This window comes from Rhinolophus hipposideros (genome assembly GCF_964194185.1).
Source record: "Rhinolophus hipposideros genome assembly, chromosome: 8".
NCBI classification, from domain to species: Eukaryota; Metazoa; Chordata; class Mammalia; order Chiroptera; family Rhinolophidae; genus Rhinolophus; species Rhinolophus hipposideros.
In genome coordinates, this window is record NC_138054.1 from 65,861,492 (window position 1) to 65,875,643 (window position 14,152).

Consider the following 14,152-nt stretch of genomic DNA (forward strand, 5'->3'; position numbering starts at 1 on the left):
ATGAGAAAAGTTTACAAATAAAACTTTAAAAAGAGTGTGACCTATTTTCCAATTACGGAAATACCATATAAATAGCAAATATACTAGTATTAACAAAGAAATCTGATATAAAATAAAGAATGTGGCTGGCTTTATTTTAATGTTAATATAAATTACTTAAGTTTTGCAATATGTAATACATTCACCAAGCTTAGTGTGTGCGTGTATGTGGTGTGTGTGTGTGTGTGTGTGTGTGTGTAAACAAAGCTATATACTGAAGTCTTCTCCCCAACCCATCCTGTCTTCCTCCACCAAATATGTGGGAGATCACTGACATTAGTTTCTTGAGTACCCTTCTGGAGATTTATTTATGCATATATAAACAAATATCATTACATAGTTCTCTCCATAGACACATTTTTTCACAAATCATGGCATATTACATATACTTAAATATCTTGCTTTTTAATAAAAAATACACTCAGTGATTTTTCTACTTTATACACATATATAGAATTGTCCTCTCTTTTATAGCTGCATACCATTCCACTGTAAGAATACGCCATAACTTATTTAACTAGCCTCCTACTGATGGACATTCAAGTTGATTTCAATCTTTTGCTATTACAAACAATGGCTCTAGAATAATTTACAGATGTGGATTTGCCAGGGCAAAAAGATTATTGTTATTTGTTTGTTTGGTAGATAATGCCAAACTGTCTCCATAGATATTAGACCAATTTGCACTTCTAACAACAACGTGTGAGAGTGTCTGGTTTCTCCTCAGTGTAGCTACATTCATGAATAATATCTCAACACAAAGTAGAAGTCTCTTCTAAGCCAAGTACCTATTAGCATATTGCCTAGCACCAGTAATAGGTTCTTTAACACTCTGGTAGAACTGAAAATAAGATTTATGAATTTGAAAGAGATATATAATTTTGTTTTAGAAATTACATGTTAAATTAAAAATGTCATTAAAAATATTTTTGTTTGATAAATCTTTTTAAATTTGTTTACTTATTTTTTATAAATCTTTGTCATCTAAGTTTGTGGCTGGCGCATAGTAAGTGCTCAATAAATATTTGTTGAATAGATTTCAGCAGAATAGCTGTTCTCCCTCTATTGTATTCCTGACTCAACAATGAATCCTTCACAATGGTCTCACACCACATTCCCCACAAACTGGATGCCAGTGGATGGCATTCCTTCTCTAAGAGAAGGGCTTTCTGCATCAGCTCTAAGCCTTGGCACTTAGGTCCTTGCAGAGCTCACACATCACAGGAGAAGTGAAGACACAGAATGATTCAAGGGCAATGGCAGTGGGCAGCCAGTCATCTGAGACCAGGTCAAGTTCCTTTGAGCTGCCCCATCTGGTTCTGCTTAGGGGAAATGATTACGTAAAGATATTCAGTTTTTACTCCACAGATGAGAGAATCACCCCATTGGCTTCTCTGTCAAGGACATGTGCCAAACTTTTGAACCCTCCACCCGATTTAAGAAAGAGAACATTTCCGATACTTTTTGAAGTCCACTCTGTGACCCTCCTGGGTTACCCTCCTTCCTCCCCATCTGAGAAAACCAATGTCTTAAATTTTGTGTTAATAATTTATTTTCTTTTTCTTTTAACAATATATATCTCTATATGACATGGTTTTTATTTTGTACTATTTTGAACTTTACATCAATGGAATCGTAGTGTGTTTTTGGTGACCTGGTTTTTATTCAGTATTATGTTGAATGACAGCCTGTACCTGCAGTTCATTCATTTTTACTGTTGTGTGCTATTGTGTACCATTTATTTATTTGATCTCATATCAGTGGGCATTTGCGTTGTTTCTAATTTTCTGCTATTTGGAACAATGTTACTATGAAAATGACTGAATTCCTGTCTCCTAATAGTTATGTGCAGTGTAATAGTTTTTCTAGTGTTTATGCCTAGTAGTAGAAGTGTTGGGTTGTATAATATATACATCTTTAACTTAACTAGATACCAATGCCAAACTGCTTTCCAAAGCATTTATACTAATTTCTGCTTCCAACTGCAGTCAGTATATAAGAGTTCCTGTTGCACAAAAACCTCACCAATATTTAGTACTGTCTAAATTTAAAAGTTTTACCAATCTTTATCAATGTTACCAATTTTTTAATGGAGTAATACATACAGTGATGTATATACACCTTAAGCATACTCAATAAAGTTTTACTTATATAACCACCTCCCAGACCAAGATATAAAATACTTCTAGCACCACAGAAGATTCCCTCGTGTCCCCTCCCAGTTAATACCCTTCATAAAGACTACCACTATCCTATCCTCATAGCTTAGTTTTGGCTATTCTTGAACCTTATGTACAGAAAATTACACAGTATGCACTCTTTCATGCTGGCTTCTTCAGCTCAACATTAGGCTTTTGAGTTTAATTCAGATTGCTGTCATCTACTTTTTGATGTTTGTTTTATAGTTATATGGTTTAATGAAATGACATTTTTTTATATAAGATTTGACTCTCAGACAAACCCACCCGTTAAAATGTGCAACTGTTACATACTACTGCCACCTGGTGTTAGGTAACCTAAAATGCAGGGGAAATATTTCAAAAGGTTTATTTCAGGACACAAATCCCTCCGAAAATGACAAAATTAAAATCATAGAAACAGCCAACCCAAATGAGAGGAAAATAAGCTTTTCAAAATTTGAAAGTATAAAACAAATGTCATTTGGTCTCATTAAGTTCATGTTGTCGCCTTAATGAAACACTTTTAAGTTCACACAATTAAAAAAAGAAAACCACAAGATTTACTGGAATTGTAGGAGCAGATGAAGTCAAAAAAGAAGAAAGCATGGAAGAGTGAAGAAAAACCATAGACTTCTATCAAGTTTGCACCATATCCATTTCTTGAAATCCAGGGAAATGGGATTTCAGTAGTGGTATTCAATGCATGTTACTTATTAAGTGTGAGGATAATTACCTTTTCCTCTGCATCAGCAACTTTAGCTTTCTCCAGCTTTTCCTGTGATTTAATACTCTGAGCCTGTTTACGAACGTCCAGCTTCAGTTCCTTGATTTTCTGCTGACAGTGCTTCCACTCTGCTGTGAGTGAAGAGCACATCTTTGCACTGTCTAATAACTTCTGCTGGGCCTGCTTTAGTTCAATTTTTATCTAGAAGTGGGGAATAAATAACAGTAATAAAAATAAGCATGGAATGAATGTGAACATGAGCCAGAAGAAGCAGTTTTCAAAGGAGTGCTGTTCCCCAAGAGCTGACAAATACCAATGTCACGTGGCCGATTACCTCTCTGGAGCTGCCATGTGTTAGTAAGGTTTGCCAAAGTCTATCTAGCCAGATGGCAGCTGGACAAAGGGATTTTTCCAAGAGTCACTATACATGCATGGTCTAAACGTTTTCATCCCTTTTCGATCTACTCCAATCTGCCTTTCATTTCTGCACCTCCATGAAACTGTTTGCCAAGGGCACTACTGACCTCCCCACTGGCAAAGTAAATCCAGTGGACACCTGACCTCTTAGCATGCACTCCCTCCATCTCAGAAAGTTGTTCCTTGGAGTCTGTGATACCAAACTCGCCTGGTTTTCACTCGCCTCTCTGCTGATCCTTCTTGGTCTCTTTTGTAGACTGTTCTAATGCTACCCAGCTTCTAAATATTATTGGATTATCCTAGACCTTGAGAGTGGATCATTCTCTCCCTAGCTTCAGTCTCATGATCATTTAATCTGAAGAGGTCTCCTTACTTATTGTACTACATTTATTTCTTTTAGAGAACTTATCACAATTTGTAATTAAACATATACTTATCTACCTGTTTACATTCTCCTTCCCCACTCTAAATTCCAAGAGATCAGGGACCATGTGTTTTATTCACTTCTCAGTATCCAAGGCCGATCAGAGTGCCTAAGAGTAGATAACTGATCAATATTTACTGAACAAATAAATGAATGAATGGCATGCTAAGGAATATTAGAACCTACTAAATAGACATACTAGGCAGAGCTCACGGACAAAAATGCTGAGATAGAATTTACTTTTCCACATATAAAACAATTTCCTGGGCTCAAAGCTTTTCAAATGAATTAGTAGGGATTATAACTATAATTTCCTCCACTTGTGACTTCTGTGTATTAACCAATTAGATTTTCCAATTAGATTAACCAATTAGATTATCAAGTGAATCTAAATTAACCAATTATCAAGTGAATCTAATTAACCAATTATTGGTATTAACCAATTAGATTATCAAGTGAATCTAAAAGTTAATAATGTTCATCCTCTCTGAGCATCAGTTTCTTCATCTGTAACAGGGGGATAACCTCATAGGACAGTTGTGAAACTACATTAAATAAAACAAAACAATGAGAGCATCAAGAATAGAGCTAGACACACAGGCAACACCTAATACTAGTTAACTGCTGTTCTTTAAGAATCCCTTATACAATATGCACTATATTTGAAGTATATAACTGAGGCAGATATTAGAATAAATATTTTACATTGGTTAAGGTCTCATATCTATGTAGTAGCTGAGATTGGAATTTTGTCCCATTTTAGAGATGAAAAAACTGAGTCTCAAATATAGTTGGCAAATGATACAGCCAAGGTCTGAATGCAGATTTTCTGATTCTAATCCAGTATTCCATATTATACTGCCTCTAAATTACAAAATACCTGTGTTTTTATTTATCTAAAGAGAATACTACAGAGTAGATTAACAAAGCTAAAAGTTGGTTCTTTGAAAAGTCTAATAAAATGGATAAACTAGAGAGACTGAGTAAGAGAAAAGCAACAAAGTATAGGTAACTAGTATCATGAAAGCAAAAAGGGCCATTGCTATATTTAAAAATTGATGAATAGGTTTATATAAAAAAATGTTAAATTTAAATGAAAAGGAAAATTTTCTAGAAAAATAAAATATACCAAATTTGATACAAGAAGTAATAAAAACATGAGTTTTCGTAATTATTAAGAAACTGAATTAGTAATTTAAAATCTTCCCAAAAGAAAACTTAGAATCAGAAGGATTCAGAGATGAGTTCTTGTCCTTATTAATGAGAAATAATTGTAATTTTACACAAACTCTTCCAGAGGACAGAAAAAGAGGGTACATTCTATGTTAAGTGGCTATGACAACCATAATATCAAAATCTGACATGTACATTACAAGAAAGGAAAATGACAAGCCATCTCATTTATGAACAATCCCAAAGAAATACTAGCAAGCCAAAATCAACAACGTAGGAAACGGATAGTAATTGATGAAGTTGGGTTTATCCCAGCAATGCAAAGTTGCATTACTATTACATCAGTCAATGTAATTCACCATATTATAATAGATTTAAAATTTTTCAAATCTTATTTTCTCAAAATATCCAGAAAAAGAATTTGATAAAAATTCAACACTTATTATAAAACATTGAACAAACACTAGAATAATGTGATCAAGAAGGTCTGTTCAAAGACCCTACAAAAACATACTGAATGGTAAAATCTGAGAGATTTTCCTTTGAGATTGGGAATGAGAAAAGGATGGTCACTATCACTAGTTTTATTCAGCACTGTACTAGCCATTGCAAAGAATAAGGAAAAAAGAATGAAAGGTGTGACATTTGGAAGTGAAGAGAGAAAATGCTATGTGTTCTCAGATGATGGCTTACGTGGAAAATCCAAAATAATATTAACAAATTATAGCAATTAATTTAAAAGTATGGCAAGGTTTTTATTAGAAAAAATTAATCACATTTTTACATCTTATCAACAGTTAGAAAAAAAAATTTTTAAAGTTACCTATTTATAATAGTATGGAAAAATATTACCATTTATAATAGTATGGAAAAATATTAGCACCTAGGAATATGTCTAACAAAAGATGTATAAGACCTCCACAAAGAAAATTATAATAATGAGAGAAATTGGGGAAGACCTAAATATAATACATATATATACTTCATAAATGAGAGGGTTCGATATTGTAAAGATTTAAATTCTGCCCAAATTTATCTATAGATTCAGTGTAATTCCAACTAAAATCCCAAAGATTCTGTGTGAGAATATGTGGGTATACACATATAACTTGACAAACTGATGATAAAATTTATGTGGAACTTCAAATGGCCAAGAATATCCTAGAACAAGAAGAACAGGGTTTGTCCTACCAAATATTAATATTTTTATAAAGCTAAAGTAATTAAGATAGCAGGCTATTGGCAAGAATAGACAATTGGAACAATGAAACAGAATAACGAGCTCAGAAACATACCAATATTTTTATGACCCAGGTGACAATATAGTAATGTAGAAGAACATCTTTATAACTCTGAGGTGGACAAAGATTTCTTAAATCAAATCCCAAAATCAACAACTATAAAGGTAAACACTGATTAGATTAAAACTACAGATTTTGATTTATCAAAAGATAGCATATTTAGAGAGTGAAAATATAAGCCACAGAGTAATCTTTGTAATACATACCTGATCGAGGGTTCACATATAAACAACTCCTATAAGTTCATGGAAAAATCAAAAGGACAGAGCCCAAAAGTAAATTGAACACAATCTTGAATAGGCACTTTACAAAATAGGAACTCAAATGCCAGATAAATATAAATAAAGTTGTTTAACCTCATTGCTAAACAGGGAAATGCACAATAAAACTGCAAGGAGCTAAAACTATACACATATACTAGATTAGCAAAAATGTTCAAGTCTGACAGTACCAAGAGAGGATGAGGATGTAAAGCAGTAAAGAACTTCACACACTGCTGGTGGGAGTAGAAAACTAGAGTTGAAGTAATATATACCCTATGATGCAAACATTTCACTCCTACTCTCTTCCTAGAGAAATGAATACTATGGATATAAGGACACATGTACACGAATGTTCATAGCAGCATTTAAATAAAAGCGGAGGCCTAACTCAGATTCTTTCGTACATCTCACTATTGAGAAAAGAGGCTTACACTCACTCAATGAACATATCTGAAACAATGTGCTCTCGTGCTCTCCTTGGGTAAAAGCTGCTCGTGTCCAGAGTGAGAAGTTTATAAAGCTAACGGATAACCGTTAAAGAAACCTCCCTTGGCTTTAAATTCTGAAGACCAGACAGACCATCTCCAACAATGTTAACAGACATGTAAAAGTGATCAAATACTTTATTAAACAGAATAGAAGTGAATGTATGTAGAAATGAAGAAATTAAACCCTGAGTAAAAGACCTCAATATCATTGGTGGATCAATGTAGGTCAACAGGAAAAATAGGGTAATAGCTTGTCTTTTGTTATTACCAGGAAAACTTCTAGATCAAACTCTCCTAAGCTTCCTCTTTTCCTGGTGAACCCCCAGCCATTCTAAATCAGTTCAATCTCTCTTTTTTTTTTTTCATTTCCTCATTTTATTTTGGAGGATTGGTACAGCTTTTGAAACTTCATTGACCGGAACAAATCTATTAACTGTTGATTTCTTCTCAAAAGGCACTGTAACCTATTAAATAGATGGGAAGTTACATTTTTCAAGAACAATTGTAGCCATAAAAAAACTCAGTAAAACACAGACAGATCCAATGAATAGAAGAAGAAACAAAATCAAAGAAGAGAAGAATATTTGGTACATTAGATTGGTTCAGGATAATGAAACCTAAACTTTTTATTGTAAATAGAAAGGGTACAGGTCCTTTCATAATATACTGTCCACTTACTCCACAGGCCAAAAAAGGTAAGTTCCCTGGAACCTGTGATCATCCGTCATTGCACCAACACTCAGCCTTTTGGTAATGCTGGGAATGGTGAAACAGACAACAACACTGTTATGGCCAACGACGTGTGTGCGTCTAGGGTGACTTCTTCAGCTTTAGGTTGAAGTGTTGGTGGTAGCAGAACGGCTCTCTGCCTGAAGTTCTGAAAGCCTATAGCCTTCTTAATAGTCGCAAACTGGAAACATGCAAGATGTCCATAAACCATAGAAAGAATAAATAAATTGTGGCATTTTATTACTGTGGAATACGGCACTGCACAGAAAATGAATTAACAAAGGCTATACTCCACCCCATGGATGACTTTTCCAAAGACAATAGATTATAAGAAGACAGACACATGTACATGTACTGATCGATTATATTTGCAACATTCAAAAATAGGCAAAACTGGACTATATTGTGTGAGGTTCATAGATCGGTGGTGAAAGTATAATATAAAGCAAAGCAAGAGAGTAATTACCCAAATGAGTGGCTACTGCTAAGACGGGAAAGTCATGGGATGATGATGGGAAAGGCATGCAGGGGCTGCTAGTATGTGGAAATTGTGCAGTGTGTGATTTCTTGTCCTGGGTGATGGTTACATGAGTAATCACTCCACACTGTATTTGTTACACTATATATTTCTGGTTTATGGACTTTCTGAGTGTTATATTTCACAGTAAAATGGTTTAAAGGCAATTAACTAGTATTCTGCGTTTAAAATCAGTCTCATAAAATATACCTAACATTAGCTAGAGACCCAGAATTTCATCATCTCTGAGTGGATTTAAAAAGTAAACTCTAAGTTTGCAAAGCTGAGGTTCCAAGATGACCTCTGATGGAGGAGAGTTGTAATATGGAATGACAACTCTGCATTAGAAAGAAACAGACCTGGTTTACGTTCTGACTCCACAATTTGTTAGCTAAGGGCCCAGGTCATGGAAATTTAGTAAGTGTTAAAATTTTAGGAAATAATTTCAAAAGATTGTGCAACTTTAAAACTTTTCATATTTATAAGTCAACAGCTTCAGCAGCAAGGAAACAATTGAACTGTGTACCTACTTGGTATAGAAAAGTTAAAGGTGTGAGTTATAGAGCTAACAAATCCACCCATCTGTGGACCCCATTATGAATGAGAAAGCTGAGCAATTTTGATTCCCTTATTCCCAAGGCCAGTTGAGCCATTGAGACTCTTCAATAAAGGATGTGCCCACTAGAGGATGTACCTTAATGTTTTCTTCCTGAAGTAAGCTATTATGCTGTTTTAAGTCCAAGTTCTTTCCTCGCTCATATCGAAGCTCTTTTTCAGCTGAGTTGCACAGAATCTGGAGCCGGTGCAAATTCTGGCGAAGTTGTTGTAGTTCCTCTTGCTGCTGGTATTTCAGTTTTTCTGCAGATGATGGACCCTAAAACAAACATTTTAAAAGAGAAACATGGACAACTTGAAAGAATATTGGTAAAACATGGGTTCCAGCTGTCAGAACTAGAACTGTCAGAACGTGATTACTCACATGTAAATGTCTTTGGAGTTGGCTTACCTACAACAAATTATTCTTTTATAGTTATAGCTAGTTGGTACATGTTCATATAATCCTGTTATATTAGCGTGAAAATGTCAAATAACTTATGTGAACAAAAGCATAGACAATTAACTTTCTTATGTTTCATAGCGGTAAAGGGGAACAGAAGCATGGACAATTTCAGAGTAAAATATGCTTTAAAGGGGAGTTCAAAAAGCCAATATGTGAAGGAGTAAAGTGTGAATGTGTACGTGGTATATTTGTGTGTGTGTGTATTTGTGTGTGTGTGTGTGTGTGTGTGTGTGCGCGGTGTCTGTTGGAAAAAGGAAAGATAACATTTTGTAGCACGAGAGATTCCATTCTAGGCTTCCTCATCACTTTCCTTTTACTACCTGATCTTTCTTCTTCAGTGACTACTCAACACCACACTCTGCTACCAGGTCCCTCTACTGCAATATATCGGGACCAAAGGAGTCATTTGGGTTTGCTCAAAGGTAGGCACACAGGTGTGCTGAGTAGATAAACAATTCAACCTATTCAATTCGATAGATAAGATTTACTTATAGTTTCCTGAGTCTGGTCCAGTACGCTTCCTGTCCATGACTTTCTGAAAAGCCCATGTCATTTATTCTATTTCTATCTTGCTTAAAACAGAATTACCACACAGAATTTCCCAAGTCCTGCTAGCCCTTAAATTCCTATTTTGGTTTAGTCAGAAGGCAATCTAAATTCAATTTGCTTGTTTTAGAGCTGCAAGTGTGTAAGATCCCTAGAGAAAGTTCTTTAATGGAATTACAACGTAGCTATTAGAACCCTCACTTTGGAGTTAGATACATCTGGGTTGCAATCCAGAATAGCATGGTGCCTGGCAGGTAATAAGCACTCAATAACACCGCCCATTACTGTTCAGCCTACTTAACTTTCCTTTAACTGTCTTCTTCTATCTGAAAACAAGAGTTCTCCTGAAGCCCGGAAAACCTTGATCACCACTCTAGCTTCTTATTTAACCATTACACAGCAGATTTGAACAATTAATTAGTAATCAGCAGCCTATGTAGCCGTTTAACATATCAAAACAGGGACAAAGAAGAGAAGAACACCATTTATACAATGGGACAAAGCACAGCCTTTGTCCGTTTTTCGTCTGTTTTGAAGATGAGAAAAGTCAGAATGTTCTTCTTGTCTACATTTTTCAGTCAAGTCACTTTGTCAGAGTAGAAATACAAATTATTATTATTTTTTTTTTTAAGGAGGGCACAGCTCACAGTGGCCCACCCGGGGATCAAACAGGCAACTCTGGTGCCATCAGCACCACGCTCTAACCAACTGAGCTAACTGGCCATCCCACAAATTATTTTTCAAAAAAGGCAACTATTAAAGGAACTACCAGTCAGTCAGTCAAATGGCCAATATAAAGGGTCTCTATTTTTTCCCATTGTGTAAATTACTTCCCAGGAGAAAGTTATTGCAGAGGCATAAAGACTCATTAAGCTAGAACTAGGAACAATGTAAGAGTACAAACTAAAGTACATAAGAGTCCTTTTTGTTGATCAATCAACAGATTTATTAAGCCAGATATCCTGAGTCTCAGTTTACTCATCTGCAAATTAAAAGCATAAGAGCAGATGATGTCTAATGTTTCTTTTCCCTTAAGGAAATTTATCAGTTTTAATTCCTTAGGAATTAAAACAAATTGGAACCAGCTTTGTCTTAATTTTATAGGCTTAAAATCTAGCTTTTGATATTTTAAAATATTATCTTAGTAAAAATTTAATACGAACTAAGTTCATATACTGGTCCCAATGACAAGATCATTCCTATTATGACTATTGGCTTTAAATATTCTCATCCAGTGAATGTGGAGAACACAGGCTATCAAAATCTGTTAGTGTATCAATCATCAAACCAAGTGCACGTGTTCTGACTCCCTACTCATCAAACATTCTTCGGATTTTGATTTGTCTTTTTCAGCTCACTCCAGGTAAATGCAACTGTTCAACTGAGGTTTATAATTAATTATTACAGAAGCATAACTCATTGACATTCTGATTTTACTGAATAGTTCTTGAAAGTTTGGCTTCATGTGAGTTTATCTCCAAGACACAGATCTATTTAAGGGGCGAATACATCAACTTTTGGAGCCTGCAAACCTAAGGGCCAAACCTTGAGTAAATTCACCATGATAATCTGTGACAGACACCCCGGGAGGATTTCTGGAAGCCAGCTTGCCAGTCTTTCTTAGGAAATTAGTTTGACATGACAACTGTATGCTTCCTTTGAATTTCTCAGCAATTGGAAGCAAATGACGTAACAGTTTAAAAGTCAGGCTCTAGAGTAGACAGACCCAGGTCTCCCCACAGTGTGTCATTCTGGGCAAATTAACCTCTTTAAAGCTTCCCTTTCCTCATCTATAAAGTGAAAACAATAATATTCCTGCTTCATTGTGTTGCTTAATATACACAGAGTATTCAGTATAGTGCTTAGAACATAATCAATATTCAATAATGTTACGAAGAAACATGAAGCTAGATTTTTAAACCTATAAAATTAAGATCTTAATGGTAGTTTCAACTTATTACAAGAATTTTTGGAAGGAAGTATCTAGAATTCAGCTATCACAACCTCACCTGGAATATTGTCCAGATGCAGAAATTAAGCCCCCAAAGGCCATCCGCAGACACAAATACATATGAACTCACAGATTTACTCTAAAAAGAGGCTCTTGCAGTTCTTTTTCTATGTATTCACCATACACAAGTATTCTTTAAAGTGTGGTATCTGGTCTCAGCCTAGAGTAGTTGCTTCAATTTGCACATTATGTGATTAAGAAGATACAGCACACATGGAGAGCAGCCAGGTACTAGACACCATAACCTGACAATAGGGGTGAAGACCACAAAACCACACACACACAACAACTAAAAAGTAGAACAATCCATAGGCATCAGCAGGTCAAAGAACTCTATACTCATATACAGAAAAAGGTTGTGAAATTATCACTCCACAGCACACTGCTGGAAAAAAAATCTGTCTGAAATGTATTTTCTTCTTTGCTAGCTTCAAGAAGTAAATGAAATAGTGTGTGTGACAGTGCTTTGGGAAATATAAAGTTCAAAATACAAATATGTTATTCCCCCCCCCCCCCACGAGGCCCACATCTATCTTGTTTACTGCTGTATGTGCCTTAACAGGCCCTAGTACATCATAGATACTCAATTAATATTAGCTGAATAAACGAATAAGAGCAATTCACATTTCTTTCAATAATTCAAAGTAATTGTTAGGGAAAATAATTACTGAACTATGCAAGAATTCAGTGAAACCTTAAAGAGGTTATGTGGTATACAGGACTATTTGCCCTTTCACAAAATGGCTATTTCCCCAGATTTCTCATAGAATTTTTACATATTTAATAGTTTTTTCTTTTTACCTCCTTCCTGGGTATTGAGAAATTATTCTTCAGATAATGGGAAGGAGTAAGTTAAAGAAAATTAATAAGTTAACCAGGGTATTACTTCTCATACTCTAAATCTCAATTTTCTAAAACAACACTGATCGTTTCGAACTTGTAAGCAAAGATTTTATAATATTTGTGACCACAGTGTTCAGCCTCTGCCCGAGTCTCCTACGCTGGCCCATGGCCCAATACAGGGCCTGTCCAGGAGATGCGACATTAGTCTCTTTTTGAGTGTCTGATGTCATACTTCCTTTTGGTCTTTTGAACAAATCCAGTGACTCCCTTTTTTTTCCAAATGTATGTGAATCTCCTTTCAGGTATCTACTTTCCTTGTTTACTTGACTTGCCTAGATTTCAAACTCTGTATTTGAATTTCTTGTCAAATATATTTTTTATTTCCTTTACTGTTACTCTTCCTTTTTTTTTCTAAAAGTATCTTGAATCATTTTTCAAATGTATATTACCAGTTTTTTAATTTTACTTTATTTTTTTATTGGGGAATATTGGGGAACAGTGTGTCTCTCCAGGGCCCATCAGCTCCAACTCGTTGTCCTTCAGTCTAGTTGTGGAGGACACAGCTCAGCTCCAAGGCCAGTCGCTGTTTTGAATCTTTAGTTGCAGGGGGCGCAGCCCACCATCCCATGTGGGAATTGAACCGGCAGCCTTGTTGAGAGCCCGTGCTCTAACCAACTGAGCCATCCGGCCGCCCATCATTCTTTTGAATTTGGTTTACTTATGAGTACAAAGGCCTCCTTCTGAGGATCTCAAAATAATTCCCAGAAAGATGTGTGTAGGGAAATCTTAATTTGTACAAAAGGGAACCTGTAAAATTGAGGTATAAGAACTGACGTGTGGCTAGTAGTTACTCCAATCATTTTTCCCTACAGGCAGATTTCTGGTAAACAATAAAAGTCGTATTTAAAACAATTCCAAATCTGTGGTCTTTTCCCTCCAAAACAAAGTATTTTATATATCTAAGTTAGGTACCAGGAGTAAAAAATGTGGCATAAATCCTGCCATTCCCTATCCCACCTGCCAGGGCTGACAATGACAATCAGCATTTTTTCCTGTTGAGCCTCGATAGAGCCGAAGAACACTTTATAATCAAGTGCATCAACTGATGGGCTTAGTTCAGATTTCACTTGCTATTTTATTACCTTTCAGGTCATGGTTATGATTTGTTCAATAAATGTACATTAATGATGCTATAAAAATTATATTTACATCCACAGCTGATCAGAGGAAATGGACCTGGTCAGAGCACGTGTTTACAGCACCTATCTGGGTGTTACTGTCATCTGAGCTATCCTCAGATCTTTGGGCCTGAGGAAGGCTCTGATTCAGTTGGCTTAGCTCTTCTCTAAGTTTCACAACTTCCTCAGGCTTCAAGGTCAATTGCCGTTCTTCACCTTTCACATCTCGGTTCTGTTGGGAGTCCTCCTCTTTCTGACC

At 35.5% G+C, this 14,152-nt stretch overlaps 1 protein-coding gene across 2 annotated transcripts in view; it reads right to left on the reverse strand.

Annotated features, from left to right (window-relative positions):
- Positions 1–14,152, reverse strand: part of CCDC30 (coiled-coil domain containing 30) — an 89,145-nt gene that overhangs the window by 32,730 nt on the left and 42,263 nt on the right. For both annotated transcript variants that reach the window (XM_081054871.1, XM_081054870.1), the window contains 2 exons: positions 8,950–9,129; positions 2,953–3,144 (listed from right to left, as the gene is read on the reverse strand). In XM_081054871.1, coding sequence (XP_080910997.1) covers positions 2,953–3,144; positions 8,950–9,129 — 372 coding nt within the window. The remainder of the gene's footprint in view (positions 1–2,952; positions 3,145–8,949; positions 9,130–14,152) is intronic.